This window comes from Pristiophorus japonicus, chromosome 16 (genome assembly GCF_044704955.1).
Source record: "Pristiophorus japonicus isolate sPriJap1 chromosome 16, sPriJap1.hap1, whole genome shotgun sequence".
Taxonomy (NCBI): Eukaryota; Metazoa; Chordata; class Chondrichthyes; family Pristiophoridae; genus Pristiophorus; species Pristiophorus japonicus.
The window spans coordinates 100,104,704-100,126,886 of record NC_091992.1 but is presented as its reverse complement, the minus strand read 5'-3'; the positions used below and the strand labels follow the sequence as shown (position 1 = coordinate 100,126,886).

The 22,183-nt window shown below is 43.6% G+C and overlaps 1 protein-coding gene across 2 annotated transcripts in view; it reads left to right on the top strand.

Moving 5' to 3' along the window:
• The window catches only part of usp43a (ubiquitin specific peptidase 43a), a 429,860-nt gene that overhangs the window by 105,175 nt on the left and 302,502 nt on the right, over window positions 1-22,183 (top strand). For both annotated transcript variants that reach the window (XM_070857604.1, XM_070857603.1), the window contains exon 3: window positions 2,234-2,334. In XM_070857604.1, coding sequence (XP_070713705.1) covers window positions 2,234-2,334 — 101 coding nt within the window. The remainder of the gene's footprint in view (window positions 1-2,233; window positions 2,335-22,183) is intronic.

The window sequence follows — 22,183 nt, the reverse complement described above, 5'->3', positions numbered from 1 at the left end:
TTTACAATCAATATTAATGACTTGGATGAAGGGACCGAGTGCAGTGTAGCCAAGTTTGCTGATGATACAAAGATGGGTGGGAAAGCAAATTGAGAGGAGGATACACAACATCTGTAAAGGGATATAGACAGGCTAAGTGAGTGGGCAAAAATTTGGCAGATGGAGTATAATATCTGAAAATGAGAGGTTATCCATTTTGGCAGAAAAAAATAGAAAAGCAAATTATAATTTAAATGGAGAAAAATTGCAAAGTGCTTCAGTACAGAGGGGCCTGAGGGTGTAAATCTGTGGAATTCTCTGCCTCAGAGAGCTGTGGAGGCTGGGTCATTGAATATATTTAAGGCGGAGATAGACAGATTATTGAGCGATAAGGGAATAAAGGGTTATGGGGATCGGGCAGGGAAGTGGAGCTGAGTCTATGATCAGATCAGCTATGATATTAAATGGTGGAGCAGGCTCGAGAGGTCAAATGGCCTACTCCTGCTCCTATTTCTTATGTTATGTTTACTTCTGGCCTAAAATAATCTTCTCAAAAATGAGCCAGAGCTTCATTTATCACTTGTATCATGCACTGAAAAGAAACCGAGTAAGATTTTCTGTCTCGATAGGCCAGAATTCAGCTCACTGCTCACTTCACCCATTTTAAAGTGGGCGTAAGCGACCCTTTAAGGGCCTTCGGCCATTTAGCCTTTAATTGTTTTGTTTTACGATACATTTTTAGTGTTTTTTATTTTCATAACAGTAACTGCACTTCAAAAAAGTGCTTCATTAAACGTAAACTGCTTCGGGACATCTTGAGGCTGTGTTAAATAAATGCAAGTTTATTCTTAGAGGCTTCTGGCAATATTGCCATTTTTTTGGGAGAATTTTTTTTTTCTTCCTTAATAGCAGTATGTTTATGTCGAACAAAAAGTAGCTGAATATTATCTCCTCATTCACTGGAAAATTGATTACATTTGAAATACTTGCAAGATTGCAGATCAGGAAGAAATAAAAGTTGAAGGAAAAAGGAGTTTTACCATATAAACTTTCACAGAAACTGAGATCCAACGCATCTAATCTAAATGAAGTGTTTCTGGTGGTCGGCAAGTCAGGCTCAAATTACAACTGAAGTTGGGTTTGAAGTATCCCACCTGCAGGGTTTCAGGGTTGAAGTGGTGCAAGGTGAAAAACATGCCCACGAGACTGCCTCAATCAGCCATTATGCTGTCAACCCCGCTATAACTACCTGGCAATGACTGAGGTCAGCTGCCTCCATAGGCTGATAACAGAGAACCAGTTGCAGATTTGTGCCATCAGCTCCAAGGACAGTTGCATCCAACTTGTACCATTGGGCTAGTGACATCTTTCCCTTCAACCTTTTTCTTGCTAGATATGCTGCACTGCTGTCCCCTGGGGAGCTTTGCATGGGGGTTAGATGCCTGGGATGCCTCCTCGTGCCCACCTCATTCAGCAGCACTTGCTCTTCGTCAGCAGTATGGCAGAGTATTTGGGTGCTGAATCATTCCGTCTCCAAGGCAAACTCCATTTCCTGCCTTAAGATTTATTTTTCCAAGTGCTGAGATCTGATAGCCATTTTTTTGAGTCCCACATAACCTTTGAAAGGGCTATTTACCTTTTAGTGGCCACATTCCTTTTATGTTACATGTATTTTCTGTTGCACTTATAGGAGCCTTCAGATCAGTGTGTGTAGTTCATCATGAATATGCAATTAAGATCAATCTGGGAGATCTGCCTTACTAGAAACCAGTGAGCATTGGCCTTAATGCAGTTGCTTTACCACTTTCTCTGACAACTTTCTTTCTATTTTGACCTCTCTCCATTTTTTCTCTCGTTCCTTGGGCCTCCACTCCTGGTATTTCGACCCCGCCCCCTCCATTGATACAGAGGACCATGATCGGACACATGATTAGGCCATGGATGATGGGACATCTCCAGTGAGTCCAAAACCGCCAGGAAACCAGAATCGATGAGGCTATTGGATTTGCAAGAAAATATTTGATGTCTGTTCAAGCACAACGGCATATTAACAAATTGATTCCAGGGAATGCATTCCATGAAAATATGTGGGATCACAGTTAGAGGTGCTTCCATCTACTGTTTTAAATAGAGCCATACCAGAAAGGTCCGTGTAAGGCAAAGATCATTACTTGATATTTTCCTAAGGACTCCAATTCATGAATGTAAATATATTTGTTACACTTATCATTAACAATGTTTTTCTTTCTTTCAGCCTTCCGTTGGCGGTGGTGAAAATGCTGCAGGAAGTCACCAAAGTGCACAGCAGGCTGGCATTCAGAGTTTTGTTCAAGAACTTTTTCAAGCACAGTACAGGTAACTATGATGAGCAACAGGTTAAATTCAGCACTAATTTAATCTTCAGCTCGACGGAGATGGCAAAAGAATAATTTGTAGATTTTTATTGTGTACTTCCACAAATCATAACGTATAGCTTGTCAATAGGAATTTGGAAATGGGCATGGTGTCTCTTTCTGCCCTGCCCTTCCCCCCACCCCCCCCAATAAGCCACTCCAATGTCACTGATTGGAGTTTGATGTCTCTTACATTCTGAAATGGCTTCACAATAAAGAAATTATACAATTTCAGATGAGCCTAAAATCTGGGTTTGGAGCCACAGGACCCTGGGAATCCTTGGAGTGGAGGCATCTCCAGCCAGTTCAGCAGGTTTCCCAGGATCTTATATCTCGGGAGCAATTCATGGCTTGGTTTGAAGTCACAGCCCTTGCTGTTTGCTATGGAGCTGCTCAGCTGTGGCCTCCATTCATGTTAATGGTGTGGCTATTTCGGGATGTTTCCAGACTGTGACCGTGAATTTACTCAATAGAATGGGCAATAGAATACTTTGAACATTCCTTCTCTTTTAGTGCCACTTCAGATTATCAGCTGCTTGCTGAGGGACACTGCTTCATCAGATTGGGTTCCTTTAAAAAGAGGTACCTGGAACCATGCTTCAGTGAATAACAGCTTAATTGTTAATGCACGTAGAAAAGAAACCCCCCCCCCCCTGCCAACAAAATAAAATGATGAGCAGAACAATATTTCATGTATATTGAGCATATGGAGAAGATTTCCTTTGTTATTTATAGCAGTCAGAAATACAGTAAATAGAGGACATTTTTCCCTCCACCTTTCCCGCCCCGCCCGAGGAAATCACGACGTACTGCTCACAATATCCACTTTGTGCTCTTAGTCAGAAAATTGCAGCTGTGTTTTAACATAAATTTGGAAATGTGGCTCAGTGAACCCTGGACCAGTTAATTTCAATTTACGCAGGCAATAACATACTTTACACATAGTTATTCCTGTTAATCTTATAGCCAAATCAGAGACAAAATGGAAACTTGTCGATCAACATTCTTTTTGGGAGGAGTTTTTAAGAGGGAGGGCGAAGCAAGGCAACAATGTATTTATAGATGTGCCGTGTTTGTTTTGGTTGACCGACACACACTCCAAGTATCCCTTCAGTAAAGCCTGGGTAATTAAACCCTCCAGTAAAACAAGGTGGTTTATTGTAACAGGAACTAGTGCGTTTGTTTTAGAGAGAACTTTTTAAGCCTACCTCATGCTTAACACAGTTATTGGAGCATAAATATTTGTTGAAAATGAAGACCTGTATTATATTGGTAATCACATATGATTACGCTCCTGTGTTGCGACTTGGAGCGTCTTGCTACACTATATAAATGCCAACCGTTGTTGTTGTAGCCAATGGTCCCTTTAATTTTTTGGGGGTGTGCGGCCCCTTTAAGGGGCTGTGCAGTTCATTCAAATTTCCGCGCATGCGTGGTTTTTCCCATTGTGAAGCTGGCAAAATCTGAGCAATTTCACATAGTTGAGTTTCCTGTGAATTGTTTTTAGTAGCCATTTGTTCAAAATTCTCTGCTCCCCTTCCCTTCCTCTTAAGTTTGTTTTTGTACACAGCTGAAACCCTGTATGCATGTGAAGGGTTTTCAGTTTCAATATGTGATCGATTGGAGTTTGTTGTAACCTGATTGCGGTGTCCTTTAATCAGACTGGATGAGGTTAAACTTCAAGCCAATGGAGCAATTTCCTCAGCAAATGCTACTTGTGCCATGATGTAGAAACCGAGCCAATGCACAGTGAGTCACAGACACTGGATATATCAAAAGTAGCCATTGCATTATTCTGTATTCTGAGATCGAGAGGGAAATATTCCTGTCCCCGTGCTTGGGGCTATTTGATTCCTTCTGTGCAATGAATACAGGAAAGTTGGATGCCTTTAGATGCCCTGTTGCAGCAAAATCTGCCTCCACTTATTTTTTTTTTCTTCACTGTGTTCCTCTTTGATTTCCCCCCTCACCCTCTGTCATCTATTCCCAGCAGATCAGCCCATTTATAACGTTTCTATCAACCTCACCAGGGAACTAGCGCATTTCGATTTCTTGCCTTCCCACCCACATAGACCCTGCCAAAATCCGAAATTTGTCTTGTAGGAAATCATTAGAGTCAGCTTGTGTCAAGCAGGAGCGAGAAGTGAAGCCATTGTTCCTGTTGTGTTAACTACATTAGGTAGGATGGAAACCTGGTAAGAGCAGTCTCAATAAGATAAACCTTGCAGAAAAGATATACAAGAATGGTTCCTGGGATGAGGGACTTCAGTTATGTGGACAGACTGGAGAAACTGAGGTTCTCCTTAGAGCAGAGAAAGTTGAGAGGAGATTTGATCGAAGTGCTCAAAATCATGAGGGGTCTAGACAGAGTAGATAGAGAGAAACCGTTCCCATTGGCGGAAGGGTCGAGAACCAGAGGACACAGATTTAAGAAGAACAAAAGGCGACATGAGGAAAAACTTTTTACACAGCGAATGGCTAGGATCTGAAATGCACTGCCTGAAAGGGTGGTGGAGGCAGATTCAATCGTGGCTTTCAAAAGAGAATTGGAGAAGTACCTGAAGGAAAAAAAATTGAAGGGCTACGGGGAAAGGGCAGGGGAAGGGGACTAGCTGAAGTGCTCTTGCAGAGTGCTGGCATTGGGCTTGACGGGCCAATTGGTGGCCTCCTGCGCTGTAACCATTCTATGACTCTAAGATGAACCATGGAGGAGGATGGACTGGTTGGTCAAGTCAAGCGCCACAGAGAAGTGGCTTCGCTTCTCACTCCTACACGATTACCTAGAGTAAATAAAGGTACCATCCGAGGCTTCGTGTTTCCTTTGTATGACAATGTCCCCTGGAGACACCATCCATAGTCCAGTTTCTATGTGTGTCCTGGATGGCACTTAGCTCTTCCTCTCCTCCACCACACTCTACTCTGCGACCATCTCCGTGCTGTCAAATTGCTTGTCTAATATGACTGAGGACAATGAGGGATAATATGATCCAGGTGCAGCTTATTGAAACATGGAGGAATATATCCTCCCTGGAAGGAAACATTGTGTTAGTGATCTTCTCCTCTGGCATTTCTGAAGGGTGGGGTGGCACACTAAAGACTCAAATAACTCGCTTGTCCTGATAGAAATTGTTCCCATTCAAGTTACCTTTTTAAAAATAAATGAACTGAGAAATGAAAACAAACAAAAATGACAGTGAGGACACACCCCTTGGTAAAAAGTACATAGTTTACCGATTTTAAAAAAGTGCTCAGTACATTCAGCATATTGTTGGCTTAAGTTTAAGCAATTTTCTTCTTTATCTCATAGCTCTTGATATAAAAATATGGTTTAGAATTAGAAGACAAATACCAATTATTTTTAATTGCAGATAAGCCAACTTTTTAAAATTCCTGTTTCAATGTGAAATACAAAAACCCTCAGTCTGTGAATGAAACCAAATATTCAGTTCATCAAAGCAAAAACGCTCTATCTGGTAATGTGTTTACCCACTAGATAAGGTTAGACCAAATATAGTTTTGTTAAATCACATTCTCAAATAAGAGCCCGGCTTTACAAAAATGCTGCAATCCCCCAAAACTAATATTCTTATCTTTTAAAGATTAAACGTTGGCTGGCAACACAAAGTGAATAAACTTAAATCTGAAATGAATAGAATTTTGTTCAACAGTTGAATGATGATTGCTGTGCATGATTTCCCCCCTTCCCCCCCGCCCTCATTTCTCAACAGTAATTAAAAACTGAAGCACATCAGACCATTCATCTGAAACAGTAGTTCCGAAGATTGTTTTTAGGAACTGAATCTGAACCATAAGCCAAAGGTTGAGAAGAATTGTATGAAGATGATAGACTCCATTCTTAAACGACCTGATCGAGAAACCTATTTTTCTGACTGGGTGAAACAGCAGCAATAATCTGCTGTTGTGCAGCAGTTACACAAGAGGATATGAATCATTCTAAGATCTATTTATAATCTGTTTCCTATACTTGGCGTATTGATGACTCCCTTGAAGTGAAGAGAATTCACAACAACAAAAAGACCGCATGTTTGGTCCCCAGTGGATGCAAACATTCCTATTGAACTGAATGGTGACCGGAATCTTAATCCCAGTCTATAGCACTTTTCTTTCAGACCTCCAGAGGGATTAATAAAGTCTGATTGTATGTACAAGACTTTTGGATCTGATGAGCTTAATTTCACATTTTCAGTTTAATTACTTTGCCTTTCTGTTTCAGTTTACACAGCCTAAAATTCTAGTCAGCCATAATTGTTAAATAAATTAAAGAAGATTAATAAAAATGGGGAATAGGAGAAGGTCAATTGTCCCAACGACACCTATCTCTTTGTCACAGATCAACCCACCGACCTGTCTTCTCACTATATCCCCCAATCCTGTCTTCTCTCCAGAAGCACATCTATATTGCTCTTCAATAATATCTGCTTCATTGGCCCTTCTCAGTAAATTATTCCTCAACTCTAGCACCCTTAGGATGAAAACAGTCCGCCCGACTTCCTCCTTACTCCGAACTCGATGTTTAAAAATCCTTCCTACATATTATAGCAAGCAACATGACATTACCTGGTGCAACGGTTTTCAAGCTTTTGTGTGTTTAGGAACCTCTGCAAATAATTGAAACACTCCCGGGGATCTCCTGACCTAACCTCTGTCGCGAACCCAAAGGAAAACATTGAAGAAAACATTTATTAGTATGCCACAAATGACAACAGAACAGTTCAGAGATTTGATGACCCAGGGGAACTGCTAGAATCCCCTTCTGGACTCCAGGAAAGCCCTTGCAGACCCCAGTTTAAAAAAAAAACCTGTGATCTAGCAGTATATTACAGTCGTCAAGATTCTAAAGCTCAAGCACGGTGTTGCTTAATCATGTCATGCTGAATCATTGTCCTCCTCTGCTTTTTAATCCACCCATGACTGTGTCTTGCACCATGGGCCTTGGCCCTTCACCTAAGGGTTTCTCTCTAGGAGGGGGTTGCGGGGAAGCTAACAATCTCTGCAGAGCATTAAGTGGTTGCTCTCAGTGTATGGAAACCATTCCCTTTGAAGCTTGCTTTAATCCATGTAGGCAAAGTGATAATGAATTGCACATTGTCACAGGGAGGTAGATAGTGGAGGAGTGTCATATTTTCTTTTGGCAGGCAAAGTGCTAGTAACTCGAACCCAATGAAATGCAGGCTTATTTGTTTAAGATAACCTCCTTTAGAGTTTGATCCTATCTATCGGGTTAATTTATCAGTATTGAAGGTTAAGACTTTGTTTACACATTCTGTTTATGGCACCCATGAGGATAACCAGCATTATGTGACTGACTACTCGAAAAGTCGTCCACTCTGTGAAGCTGTTACATATTTAGGGGATAGTGCAGTGTCAGTGAAAAATAGGTCTTCCCTGGAGTCAGTCTTGGTGAATCTGCTAGTTTTACTCTGGGGTTACCGCTAGTACGTCATTGAATCAATGGAAAAACAATTTAAAAATACAGACATCTAATTATCATCTGACCAAACCAACCCCCACTCGTGAAGTGCCTTTCGACATTTTGTTCTTGTGACGGTGCTGTGTAGTTGTCAAGCCTGTAGATGTACATTGTGTTTTTAGGTTGCATTTATCCAATTTTATAGAAGTAGATATTTTTTTTCCTTTTGGCTTGTATCTCCCCTCCTTTTCTCACCAGTTTTGTCTTTTCCCCATCTTTCTGATGGTGTGAACTGCTTGCACTCCTGCTCCTTCTGGCCCCACAAAAATAAAAGTTAAAGATTGCAACTGTTTTCTGAGTGTCCCCAGTGGTTCCTTGTGTTCGTAACGACTGCTGGTTAGGCCGTTCAACTTTGTACGTGTGTATGGTGACACCTGTGTCCATTTGTACCTCAAAATTGCAAATCTGAGTCCTCGGACCCTGATTTGCATATTACAAACACACACGATGCCCACTCGTCTCTGGATCCTATCCAAGATGGCGGCACTCGGCTCGCCAATGAAAACGGGTTGGCAAGTGGCACATTGCCATTTTGAGGCCACTGCCACTCACCGTTATCCTAGACAGAGGCCTGTAAAATCAGCCCTTCTGTAACTTGAGGTGTGTTTACATTTGGTGCTTCAGTAATTTGGATTGTGAAAGAGCAGCTTTGTGCACTGGATCCCTGAGTTCACCACTTCCCTTATCCTGATGGCAGGCTCACCACTTTCCCACAGCTTGAACTATAGAAGTGATAAATGTAAAAGTATCTTTGGGTACGAGTTGCAGTGTCCATAGTCAGTAGATTTTTGAAGGCTGTCAAATAACTGAATTAACAGCCATCTTTGTCAAGTAATTTCATCAATGAAATACCACGGCCCATGTCTGAATAGTCTCATATAGTTCTCACTCCAGCTACAATGTTATAGATCTACTCGGATGCTTGTGCATTATATTGTGGATTGCCTTTTATCCTGGCAGATGTCAAATCCAGCCTCTGATTGACATTGAACTCTGAAGGTAGCCAGGGTAAAGTATATCCATCTCCGAGATATGTTTCATCCTAATTCTGAAATAATAGATTGATCACCATGTCTCCAATTCATCTCAAAGCTGAGCTGTAGCTTCCCGTCTGTTCTGTTTACTGTAGAAGAAGAAAAGCTGAATTTGCTCGCAACATTTCACAAGCACTATGCAGACCATGCACTCAAAGCACATGACTTTACCTTTGTGGTGCTATATTGCTGAAAGCTGCCAGTATAAATGGGGCAGCTCTACTGCATCTATGATGCGCACAGCCAGAGGCAAGTAGTGGATCCAGCCTGTGGAGATCCCTTCACTCAATGAAAGAAGGCATCTGATTCAAAAGTGTGAATCTTGGGCACATAGCACGGGAAAGTCTGCAGTTCCATCCCTGCCTTGTGCTGAATTATTTGATCTCGGTTGCAGCAGCAGTTGAGGCACTACAACTGGACTCAGTGTACCTGGGCTCGATCGAGAGAGAGAGAGAGAGAGAGGGAAAATCATCCAGCTTTGCTGGTCCTGAGAGCTATTCAGTGACCCCACTGAAAAGTATGTTGGGCTCAGCTGTGATTGCCCCACCCCAATGACCAACTATCTTGATGGCACCCATTGTCTAGTTTTACACACAAAGAATGATCATTTGAGCCAAAAACTCAGGAGTATGGGAGGGGGGAGAGAGTAAAGTGGGGGTTGCCTGAGGGACTATAGGCTCCCAGTTTTTGGAGCAACTACTTTCTTAAAAATCGCAATTCTCCACGTTTAGTTTGCTCCAGTGTCAGTGAGTTCGTTCAGTTTCTTTTTAGTTCCATTTTTTTTTCAAAAGGAGGCATTACCAGCCACTTACGCCTGTTTTGGCCATTTAAGAATGTTTAGACAGCGAAAAATTACTCCAAACTAACTTAGGCCAGCGTATGTGTCCACTCAGAAAAAGCTTGCGGACACTTTAGAAATCAGGCGCAGGTAGCCAGAGATAGTGGGGGAGGGGGAGGAAAGTTAGAGGACCTTGCAAAGCACTAGACACCTTCAAGAACTAATACAGATCTTGTACTGTAACTTTTGCATAATTTACACATTCCACTATATAAAGCTTCATAAAATATGCACTTTAATAACATTTTTATCAAGTTGAATTTTGATAGTGCTGACTGCCTTTCTTCTCTTATCAGCAGACAGTCTAGGGACAACTTTTATAATTCGAACATCTTGTTCTTTTTCTAAATTATTTAAAGAAACACTTTTCCTCTCCTCCCCCACCCACCATCAAAACTCTTTCTCTTCCCCCCCCCCCCCCCGATGAAAAGTCTCCCCGCACCAACCTGTTTCTTGTAGCCCTCAGAGTAGATTGAGTCTTGAACTCGATTTATAAAGTCCAAAAGGGATGTTGTCTTTAAGCATTAATGCTTTGAAAGTTCTTGACATAGATGTGATCAGTGACCCAAACCAGTAGTTTCATCCCCCCCAGTATCGTGTCTCAAAGAATTCCGCCGCAAACGTGCTGTATGACTCCTGGTGCTGATCTGGTGGCCCGGACACGAGTCCCCCCCCTCCCACCGGGCTCCTCCAGCTCCGGCTCCCCGGCAAGCTTCCCTCAGCCCACATTCCGCCAACTGAACGGGAGGGGCAGCAGATATTGCAGACAATGGGGGTGCAAGAGGCTACAATAATGAACTGGTGTGAGCGTGGGAAGGCAGTGGCCGGCCTGTGCGGCAGGCCACTCGGCCCGGGATAGGGGCGGCGAACATCGCGTCATCCCTTCGGCCAGGGATAGGGTCGCCCGGAGCCAGGACGCGCTGGGAGGGCCAGGAGCTACTGCACACGTGCGTAGACTCCTGCGCTGGCGTGCAGCTGCCGGCACTCTTCGGTGCAGGGCTGTAGCTCCGTCTCCCGCTGGTTTTGTTGCGCTGCGCAGAGTCCCAAGGAGGCCTGGAGAATACCACGGTAAGGATTCGGCGCGCTTTTTGTTCGAGAAAATCGGCGGACCTCAAGGAGGTGCACCGTTCTAAGGGTCGGTGGAAACTTGGGCTCCATATCTCAACATGAATCTTTTGGGGAGATCGAAAGAAAATGGCTCTCTCCAATTACATTCCCCTCTCCAAGATGCTTGCTTAAACAGATATGGAAATTGAAACCGTGTCTAAATTCTGATCTTCCTTTGTTTTAGTCCACTTCTATCTTTTAAAATGATATTCTGATGGCTTCATTGAAGGGTAATGAGAAAGCATTACTGAACGTGATGATGTGGAACTGAATTAACATCTGAGATACAGTTATTGACCGAAATGCATCAGTGGTCCTGTCATTTCAAGTTTGTATGCTAATTCATGCAATTAGAAGTTAGTTTCCCTCAGTAGTGGCATTTGTGCTTATTGAAAGTAAAGTGTACAAAAAAGAGAAAAAAATCTTTGCCAATAATATTATTTGTATTTGTTTTTTTTTTAAATCTTGCGGGATTCTGATAAATATCTGCTAAAAGTCTCTGCCTCCGCTTTGATGCCAGGCTGGCTGCTGTGGCCCATGGGACCAGTGTGGAACAGGCAGCTTCGTCACAAGAAATCAAGCCGAGCTTGCTCTCAGCAGATCTCTGCCTATTCTATGCCACTCCTGATCTTCCGGTTAGCCTTTATACCCAGCCTGAATTGTTCTTGCAGAATAGATGTGATTTCCCGGTTATTTCTGGGATTATGCACTCTGTTTGTTCATAGTAAATAGGCAATGAGGGTCAGGCACATTCTGGGCTGACAGGAAGTCTGTGTTCAAAGGGGGATGAACTGTATTTTTTATTTCCAGGTGGACTTTCATTTAGGGTTTGTGACAGCTGAATTTGCAGTGTGTGTTTTTTTTATGGTTGTGGTATGCGGCCCAGATTTTTGATAAAGAAATGTCATTGCTGCAATTAAAAATCTGGATATAGGAATTCCAAAGGTTACTTCTCTCGTGTGTCATTTGAAGGAGGAAGAAAATAATGGAAGGAAGGCTGCAAGGCAGGTTCACTTGCACCAGACTGTCCTTTTGTGCTTTATACATGCTGCCACGTTGACAGACCCAGGCAAAACTACCTGAGGAGATTGCCTTTCTAAGCTTCACTTCACCAGGGAGCCAGTGACAGAGTTGTCCTGTTCCTTGAATCTATGTGCAGATAACCTCCATTACAGGGTCAGCATTGCTGATGACCATCCAGCTCACCACGGCCCCGGAGTTTTATGCTGCATGCTCAATTCAAGCTTCCATTGGGGGGGGGGGGGCGGGAGGGGAGCATGAGCAATGTCGGTCAAGCCGCAGCAACTCACCTGATGCATTATTCGCCAAGGCAAACAAGTTCCATCATATTGCCCCTGGAAAGCAAGCAGCAAAATGAAAAGTTCCCCAGAATTCAGGACTTTATTAATGGCCTCCGTGTGGCAGATCAGCCCGCGACTCAATTCCTGTAACCTTCATGATTGATCAATACAAGGACCATGCCAGTGAATGACGGATATGATGTAATTGGCATCACGGAGACATGGCTCCAGGGTGACCAAGGCTGGGAACTCAACATCCAGGGGTATTCAACATGTAGGAAGGATAGACAGAGAGGAAAAGGAGGTGGGGTGGTGTTGCTGGTTAAAGAGGAAATTAATGCAATAGTAAGGAGGGACATTAGCCTGGATGATGTGGAATCGGTATGAGTGGAACTGTGGAATACCAAAGGGCAGAAAACGCTATTGGGAGTTGTGAACAGACCACCAAACAGTAGTATTAAGGTTTGGGACAGCACCAAACAAGAAATGGGGGATGTGTGCAATAAAGGTACAGCAGTTATCATGGGCGACTTTAATCTCCATATTGATTGGGCTAACCAAACTGGTAGCAATGCGGTGGAGGAGGATTTCCTGGAGTGTATTAGGGATGGTTTACTAGACCAATATGTTGAGGAACCAACTGGAGAGCTGGCCATCCTAGACTGGGTGATGTGTAATGAGAAGGGACTAATTAGCAATCTTGTTGTGCGAGGCCCCTTGGGGAAGAGTGACCATAATATGGTAGAATTCTTTATTAAGCTGGAGAGTGACACAGTTAATTCGAAAACTAAGGTCCTGAACTTAAGGAAAGGTAACTTCGACGGTGTGAATTGGCTAGAATAGACTGGCAAAGGATACTTAAAGGGTTGATGGTGGATAAGCGAAGGCAAACATTTAAAGATCACATGGATGAACTTCAGCAATTGTACATCCCTTCTAAAGTAAAAAATAAAATGGGGAAGGTGGCCCAACCATGGCTAACAGGGGAAATTAAGGATAGTGTTAAAACCAAGGAAGAGGCATATAAATTGGCGAGAAAAAGCAACAAACCTGAGGACTGGGAGAAATTTAGAATTCAACAGAGGAGGACTAAGGGTTTAATTAAGAGGGGGGAAAATAGAGTAACGAGAAGAAGCTTGCAAGGAACATAAAAACTGACTGCAAAAGCTTCTATAAATATGTGAAGAGAAAAAGATTAGTGAAGACAAACTTAAGTCCCTTGCAGTCGGATTCAGGTGAATTTATAATGGGAAACAAAGAAATGGCAGACCAATTGAACAAATACTTTGATTCTGTCTTCACGAAGGAAGACACAAATAACCTTCCGAATGTACTAGGGGACAGTGGGTCTAGTGAGAAGGAGGAACTGAAGGATATCCTTATTAGGTGGGAAATTGTGCTCGGGAAATTGATGGGATTGAAGGCTGATAAATCCCCGGGGCCTGATATTCTGCATCCCAGAGTAATTAAGGAAGTGGCCCTAGAAATAGTGGATGCATTGGTGATAATTTCTAACAGTCTATGGACTCTGGATCAGTTCCTATGGACTGGAGGGTAGCTAATGTAACACCACTTTTTAAAAAAGGAGGGAGAGAGGAAACGAGTAATTATAGACCGGTTAGCTTGACATCAGTAGTGGGGAAAATGTTGGAATCTATCATTAAGGATGAAATAGCAGCGCATTTGGAATGCAGTGACAGGATCGGTCCAAGTCAGCATGGATTTATGAAAGGGAAATCATGCTTGATGGATCTTCTGGAATTTTTTGAGGTTGTAACTAGCAGAGTGGACAAGAGAGAACCAGTGGATGTGGGGTATTTGGACTTTCAAAAGGCTTTTGACAAGGTCCCACACATGAGATTGGTATGCAAAATTAAAGCACATGGTATTGGGGGTAATGTACTGACGTGGATAGAGAACTGGTTGGCAGACAAGAAGCAGAGAGTCGGGATAAACGGGTCCTTTTCAGAATGGCAGGCAGTGACTAGTGTGGTGCCGCAAGGTTCAGTGCTGGGACCCCAGCTCTTCACAAAATACATTAACGATTTAGATGAAGGAATTGAGTGTTATATTTCTCCAAGTTTGCAGGTGACACTAAACTGGGTGGCGGTGTGAGCTGTGAGGAGGATGCTAAGAGGCTGCAGGGTGACTTGGACAGGTTAGGTGAGTGGGCAAATGCATGGCAGATGCAGTATAATGTGGATAAATGTGAGCTTATCCATTTTGGGGGCAAAAACGCGAAGGCAGAATATTATCTGAATGGCGGCAGATTAGGAAAATGGGAGGTGCAACGAGACCTGGGTGTCATGGTTCATTAGTCATTGAAAGTTGGCATGCAGGTATAGCAGGCGGTGAAGAAGGCAAATGGTATGTTGGCCTTCATAGTTAGCGGATTTGAGTATAGGAGCAGGGGAGGCCTTACTGCAGTTGTACAGGGCCTTGGTGAGGCCTCACCTAGAATATTGTGTTCAGTTTTGGTCTCCTAATCTGAGGAAGGACGTTCTTGCTATTGAGGGAGGGAGTGCAGCGAAGGTTCACCAGACTGATTCCAGGGATGGCTGGACTGACATATGAGGAGAGGCTGGATCAACTGGGCCTTTATTCACTGGAGTTTAGAAGGATGAGAGGGGACCTCATAGAAACATATAAGATTCTGACAGGACTGGACAGGTTAGCTGCGGGCAGAATGTTCCCAATGTTGGGGAAGTCCAGAACCAGGGGACATAGTCTTAGGATAAGGGGTAGGCCATTTAGGACTGAGATGAGGAGAAACTTCTTCACTGAGTTGTTTACCTGTGGAATTCCTGCCGCAGAGAGTTGTTGATGCCAGTTCATTGAATATATTCAAGAGGGAGTTAGATATGGCCCTTACGGCTAAAGAGATCAAGGGGCATGGAGAGAAAGCAGGAAAGGGTTACTGAGGGAATGATCAGCCATGATCTTATTGAATGGCGGTGCAGGCTCGAAGGGCCGAATGGCCTACTCCTACTTCTATGTTTCTATGTTTCCCAAGCAGCCCATCTGCCCCAAGGGCAGAGCAGGACACGGACGATCAGCCACAATATAGCCATGCTGCAGCCAACAAATTCATTACAGATGAAACTTTCAGCTAACTGCTATTACTGCGCAATGCATTAACCAGTAGACTGGTGAGCTACCCTATCGGGAGGGTACTCGGAGGCCATTCTTTGCCTGACTTCTGACCGAAGCACCTCCAAAGCAGCATCTGAAAATGGAAGTGCTCTGCGTCATTGGCTAGCTAGCCAAGCTTTCAGCCCAGCACCGATCGAGCAGCCCCTTGAAATAGCAGCTGTATCCTTCAAGAACTGCAGCTGTATCTTATTTCTTGACCCACCACTGTGAGTGAGCTTCTGCTGGCAGGCCCAACCAGGAGCTCATTGTGAATATAAAATGAGGCTGGCCTCAGGAGATCCCTCGGTCAGTGAGCGCTCCGTTGCCTGCTCTCTGCTCCATCCGATTCAGTGCCAGGACTGGAAAATTTGCCGTGACCATGTCTGGGAACAATAAAAGGATTGTTGGTGGACAAGTCTGTCCCTTTGTGATGGGTGAGGATTACCTTTCCTGCTTTATCACCATATTCCTCAAAACCTTTTTCACTGTCGAAACTCACCCAGTCATCTCCTGAGCTCATTTAACGCCGTTCATTTCAATGTTCTTCCCTGGTAATTTATTTACACAGCACCGATTTTAGGATCCTGGCAAAATAGGATCTCTCGAATTCAGTTACACTTGCCTTCGCCGATTCCGCAATCGATGCCTCAACCCCCCCATTTTGAACAGGCTACAGGTCGGGGGAAAGTGTGCCCACAAAGCTTGGTTTCGGAGCACAAAATCTGTCATGGGAGTAGCTGGCAGAAGGCTGCAGCTTGCCATAATTGTGGTGGTAGAAAACAGGACTTTTTATTCACAATAGCACGGCAAAGACAAGTGGCCACTTCTTCCTTTGATGCAGAAGATTTAGAGTCCCATTTCAGGAGATGCACAAAAGGCTGGTGGGCGTAGTTTTGGTGCTGTAGGGTACCCTCCAATAAAAGCACATGTGCAAGCTGCATGGAGGGAGGTTACCAACCGATTCATTGCAGTTACCCAGCTCCTCATAAACGGCTGCATCTGAAAAACATAGGCTAGAAATTGCCCTTTGCCCCGATTGGGGGCGGTAACTTTCTGGGGCTGGGACTTTCTGCGCCCATCCCCCGATACAGAATTGGACCGTATGCCCCTCCAAGGAAGTGGAGTGCTGTCTCCGGTGGTCCACTTCCTTTGAGGGGTAGTGCTGGGGCAGTAGCGCTCCACCCCTTCAATTAAAGGGGAGGGCCGCTGCGCACTCCGCAGGTCCTTTGGTTATCGCCACTCGGCCACCAGGAACGTGATCAACTGGTCCAGCAGCCCGGCACCCAACATGGACCAACGATAGCGGCCCAGTCGACGCGCGGGCCGCCATTGCTGGGCCGACCCAAGAGTCGGCCGACAAATAAAGATGACAACCCAGGGCACCTTTTAAGGGGTGCCCTGGTGGTGGATCTCCGCCGGTTTCGCATCAAGTGTCCTAATTATCAGAAACCAGGTGAGAGTAGATAGCATAACTCTGACAGGCCATCTTGTGACGTGGATGCCGTGAAGCCCAAACGCCTTCAACCTGTTGCAGAGCCAAAATCCCATCACCTGCAATTGTTGGCCTTTCACAAATGTCTTTTCCCTATCTCAATTATGTAGAATGTTCTGAACCACCAAAGGAATACACATCCTCACCACTTTAAAAGTGTAATGTCAAAGTCAGAAGTAACTGAGAATAATGGTGGGGAGGGGGAAGCCAAAATCCCAAACTCGATGACTATTCTGCAAAATCAATTGATGCGTGGAGCAAATTCAGCCAAGGATACAACAATTTATTTTTGAAAACTGTCACACTTTGGGATTCTTTGGTCATTTATTTTTGGAAAGAACTTGGCCATTTTTTTGCAAAAGCTTGCCTAAAAGGCTGGCTTCCGGGGGCAGCCACACACTGACAAATAGGCAGACGAATAGTATTTACTATACAAGTGAGAAATTCTCTTCGAGACCCATTAATGGATTGTCCACTCATGTCCAATTATTCAGAAAGCTACTTTGCACCTTGGTGTTGGAACTCTTTTTGTAGGGGCATTGAGAGAGAATTTTAAAAATTGGAAGAGACACCAAGAGTCGGCCAAGCCCAAGGCCAGCCGAGAAGAGAATGAACCGCTGTCCCAGGCAGTTGGACAAGATACAGAAAGACTGCTTTCAAGTCGAGTTTGTGGGCTAAAGAAAGACTTGCATTTATATAGCACCTTTCACAACCACCGGACGTCTCAAAGCGCTTACAGCCAATGAAGTACTTTTGGAGTGTGGTCACTGTTGTAATGTGGGAAAGCACTAAGGAATGCAGGCTAGCACTCATCTGCTCTTTGTTTCTGTGATAGTGTGTGAACAGATGTTTTCCTGATTTCACCAAGTATCTCTCATCATATTAATGTTCTGTATGCTTTGCTTACTGTGAAATACAAAAGCTTATGAATCAAACTCTTGTTCAGTGTTAGCTCGGCCCGCCTTTGGAGAGATTGAAAGGTTGCGTGTGTAAGGCACTTTGATCTGGTCCAGTACATAAGGCAAGTTCATTGTTACACTCCCAGGTTCCATTACCACGCCAGTAGATATACGGTATTGAGAGCCAACTTTTGTGAGAAGCTGGGAACTAAACTGCTTGAGGGAATGATGACACCGCTGTATATTTGGCAGTTGCAAATTCCTAACATTTACTGTCATCTATTTAAGGGCTTTACCTTGGGAGGTGAGCTCCCCAGGACTGCGTGCGCCTGGTTGTTATGGGTGAGGTGTGCACTGTGTGGGCTCCAACTTGTAAAGTTGCTGCTCCGGAATTTCAGATTATATTGCTAGATTCTCATGACGCACCTGCCAGTTGTGTGGCCTCATCAGTTCAACCCAAATCAGTGCTTTTAAAGTGAGGTGCCTTGAGATTAGGGTGCCTGAGGTTGGGCATGCGACTTTTTGACCTTCGCTTCTTTGATTTGGAAAAATCTTTACACGACAGCCCTTCTTGTCTCCTTACTTCCTAAAATGTTACTTAAATGAACTAACAATGTGATGCAAATTGGCCTGTGAGGAGCAGGAGGAGTGCTGCAGTGGTCAAGTGTGTGACCAGAACATTGTGAAGTTCAAAGGAATGGTGGACATGTGACATTGGCATATTACGCTGTCGTCAGCCTGCGGCCAATTGACCCGTATTACTGGGATGAGTTTGGTTGCTTTTGGTGGTGATGATAAGGGAGGGAGGTTGCCCCAAATACTAAGTGATCGAGAGGATAGTAATCCAGTTTACTATCCGACCTCCCTGTAATTAACATCCCAGTAACAAAATTGCATGTCTTGAAGCCACATGTTACATTGTTGTCATTATCAGACTATTAGTTACAAAGGAAACAGACATTCTCTCCTTTTTAAAGAAAATGTCACCCCTTAAATGCCTTCTCATGATGCTGATGGCACCGTTATGTTACAGAGCGGTGATGTGCAATGAATGTAGGGTTTATGAAGTTCAGTTGGTAACATACTAGAAAATATGTCACAACTTGTGCTCTTTATTGTTCAGTCATCTTAACTTCGTGAAGCTGTTAATCATGCAGACACTTGTTGAAGGAAACAGTTGGGGAACTTGCTGTATTTGGCCACGGAGACACAACTGTATCAGTACATCTCAAAAGCGTTGAGCAGACGCCAAAATATTTGCAGTCCTTGTAATGTTTATATTGGAGGTATTGATGAGGATTGATGTGTACTTGCCTAAGATCAATTCTCTGCATTTCTATGTGTTTTTTTTTTACAGGGCTCCATGGAACTGTGTCTAAAGCCATTCCTACCGTTGGAATTCATGGAGATTGAGCATAGGGAGCGTGATGGCAAAGTGACCTCGCTTGTGCTATTACCTAACCTTGTTTGGTCTCTGAATAGATTGGTTCAGAAACGAGCCTGGGGACATAGTCATGATGCAGTATGATGCCATAATGCAATTGTACATAGCTGGTGTACCTGGAGAATTGATACTGAGCCAGTCCTTTGTCAGTAACCTTGTTTTACAATGGTATTTTGCTCAATGCATTTCTCAGGTCAACATGAAAGGTCACGGCTGGGTACTGTGGAGTATAATTGCGGCTAAGTACTGAGTGTAATTGTGGTTAGCTATTGCAAGGTGTAATTGAGGCTAGGTATTGTGTGTAATTGGAGTTGGGGGCAGGTTACTGAGTTATAATTGGAGTTGGGGGCTGTGCACTGAGGTATAATTGGAGTCCGGAAACCACAAAAAAAATGGGTCTCTATCATTGTTAGCAGTGTTGAGGTTGGCTGTTTATATTTGATTCCTGAGTAAAATTAATCAACAATAACAATGGTTTCATTCAAAAGACAGCACTTCGGAGTGGAATGCTCCCTCAGTACTGCACTGATGTGTCAGCCTGGATTACATGCTCAAGTCTCTGGAGTTGGGCTTCAATCCACAACCTTATGACTCTCTGGGAAGAGTGTTACCACTGAGCCAAAATTAATCGTCAACAACTTACATTTATAGTCCAAAGACGCTTCACAAGAGTGTTATAGGACAATGTTTGACGCCGAGCCACATGGAGAAATTTGACAGGTAACCAAATGCTTGGTAACGAAATAGCTTTTAAGGAGGAGAGAGAGGCGGAGAGGTTTAGGGAGGGAATGCCTGCGCTTTGGGTCCTAGGCAGCTAGACAAAGCACTATTCATCCACTAAATGCTCAGCTCTGTTAATGAGAAACTGCAGCAAATACAAAGAATGCTGGGATAAATTCACCCGTAATTATCGCAGCAGTATAACTTGGATGACACAGGGCAGGAGCATTTGTGTAAAATTGATGCACTCACTGTGGAAAAAGTAGTGCTCTGCTTTGCTTGTGAACAGATCATTATCAACTCTATAGAGAATAAAATAAATATTGCATAGTACAGTGGAGAGGGCATACTGCAAGGCAATGTCATTGCCTTTCATCTAAGTGCATCCAGTTCATTATGGAAACATGGTTTCTTATCGGACCTTATACTATTGATTCTTGCTCCTTTTAAATGGCTGTACGGTAAGGGCATAGGTGGGTGAGTTCATGAAGTGGACAGTCCCAGTGGGGGCCTCCACACTCGAAGGTATCGCAGCAATAAAACTATAACATTTCAGTCCTCATTCTCCAACTTGCACATCTCCCTGCTGGGACATGGGATTGGTGAATTTACCTTAGCATTCCTTGCATTTACTTCAACACTGAAATTTTCATCAACACTGCTGAACACTTTACTTGGCAGATAAATTGTGTCCTGTTGCTTGATTAATTTTACTTAAAGCTGCCAGTGGGAGTACATAAAGGAAAACTGTACCCAGGCCAACATTTTTGATATCGGCAGGAGGAATTTTGACCCTTACCCATAAGGTGTCAACCTTGGCTCAGAGGTAGCACTCTTCCCAGAGAGTCATAAGGTTGTGGATTGAAGTCCAACTCCAGAGACTTGAGCATGTAATCCAGGCTGACATGTCTGTGCAGTACTGAGGGAGTGCTCCACTCACAGGTGCTGTCTTTTGAATGAAACCTTAAAGCGAAGGCCCTTCTGCCATCTCGGGTGGTTGTAAAACACTAGAAGAGCAGATGAGTTCTCCTGTTGTTCGAGTCAACATTTATCCCTTAGGCAGCATCATTAAAACAGATTATCTGCCGATCTATTGTTTGTGGGATCTTGCTGTGTGAAAATTGGCTGTTGTCTGCGCTCCTCGAATTCTGCCCTCTTGAGCATCCCTGATTATAACTGCTCAACCATTGGTAGCCGTGCCTCGGCCCCAAGCTCTGAAATTCTCTGCCTAAACCTTTCTGTCTCTCTACCGCCCTTTCCTCCTTCAAGACACTACCTCTCTGACCAAGCTTTTGGGCACCTGCCCTAATTTCTCCTTTTTGTGGCTCAGTGTCAAATTTTTTGTCTCCTAATACTCCTGTGAAGGGCCTTGGGATGTTTCACTATGTTAAAGGCTCTATATCAATACAAGTTGTTGTTGTCGTGTTTCCCTAAATTATAGCGGTGACTAACGATACTTCAAAAATACTTTATTGGCTGTGAAGCACTTTGAGTGGTCTTAAGTTTGTTAAGAAACACATGCATTATTATAGCACCTTTCAGAACCACTAGAAGTTCCAAATCGTTTTACAGCCCATGAAGTACTTTTTGAAGTGTAGTTACTGTTCTAATGTAGGAAGGGCATGATGTAAAGACGTCTTTCTTTACTGTTTACTGATGGATTCTATTGAGCAAATTGGTCCATATGCTAAAATCATATCTATATTATGTAAGTAGTTTACTGGTAGCTAGTAAGAGTAAAATAGTCATTCCTGAAGTAATTGGAGTGGATTTATTTATGCTGAGGTAATTTTGTAGCTCATTATAAGGGCGGTACTGTAGGAGGCAAGTTTACTTTAAACAAACATAGTATTAGTGTATTTGATGGGTGCAACAATGTTTGTATTTAGCTAGCTTGAGAACACATGAGCATGTGCAGTTGCTCTAGGAACCAATATCATTTTTAATCATCACGGTTCAATTGTATACTTGGGAGATTTTAACTTCCTTCTACAATCTAAATACACTTCATTTGATACATTTTTCAGGTGGCATTTATGAGACATTAGCAAGTAAAATACTTAGCTTCTGTCTTGCTTGGGCATCCTTGGGTTCGTTGTGCAGTACAGTATTAGAATAGAGTTAGAATCGTGGCCACAGGTTTAGCAACTGAATAAGTCAATTTCTATGGGCCCAAGTTTCGGACCGCGCCTAAAATGGCGCAGCCCGGACCTGGACGCCTGTTTTTCGCGCCACAAAGTGCGCCTAAAAAAAAGTACCTATTCTCTGGCTCCCTGCAGGTCCTCTGGAGCTGGGCGCAGCGCAGCACGAGCTGTAGGGGGCGGAGCCAGGTCCCTGCGCTGAAAACAGTGCC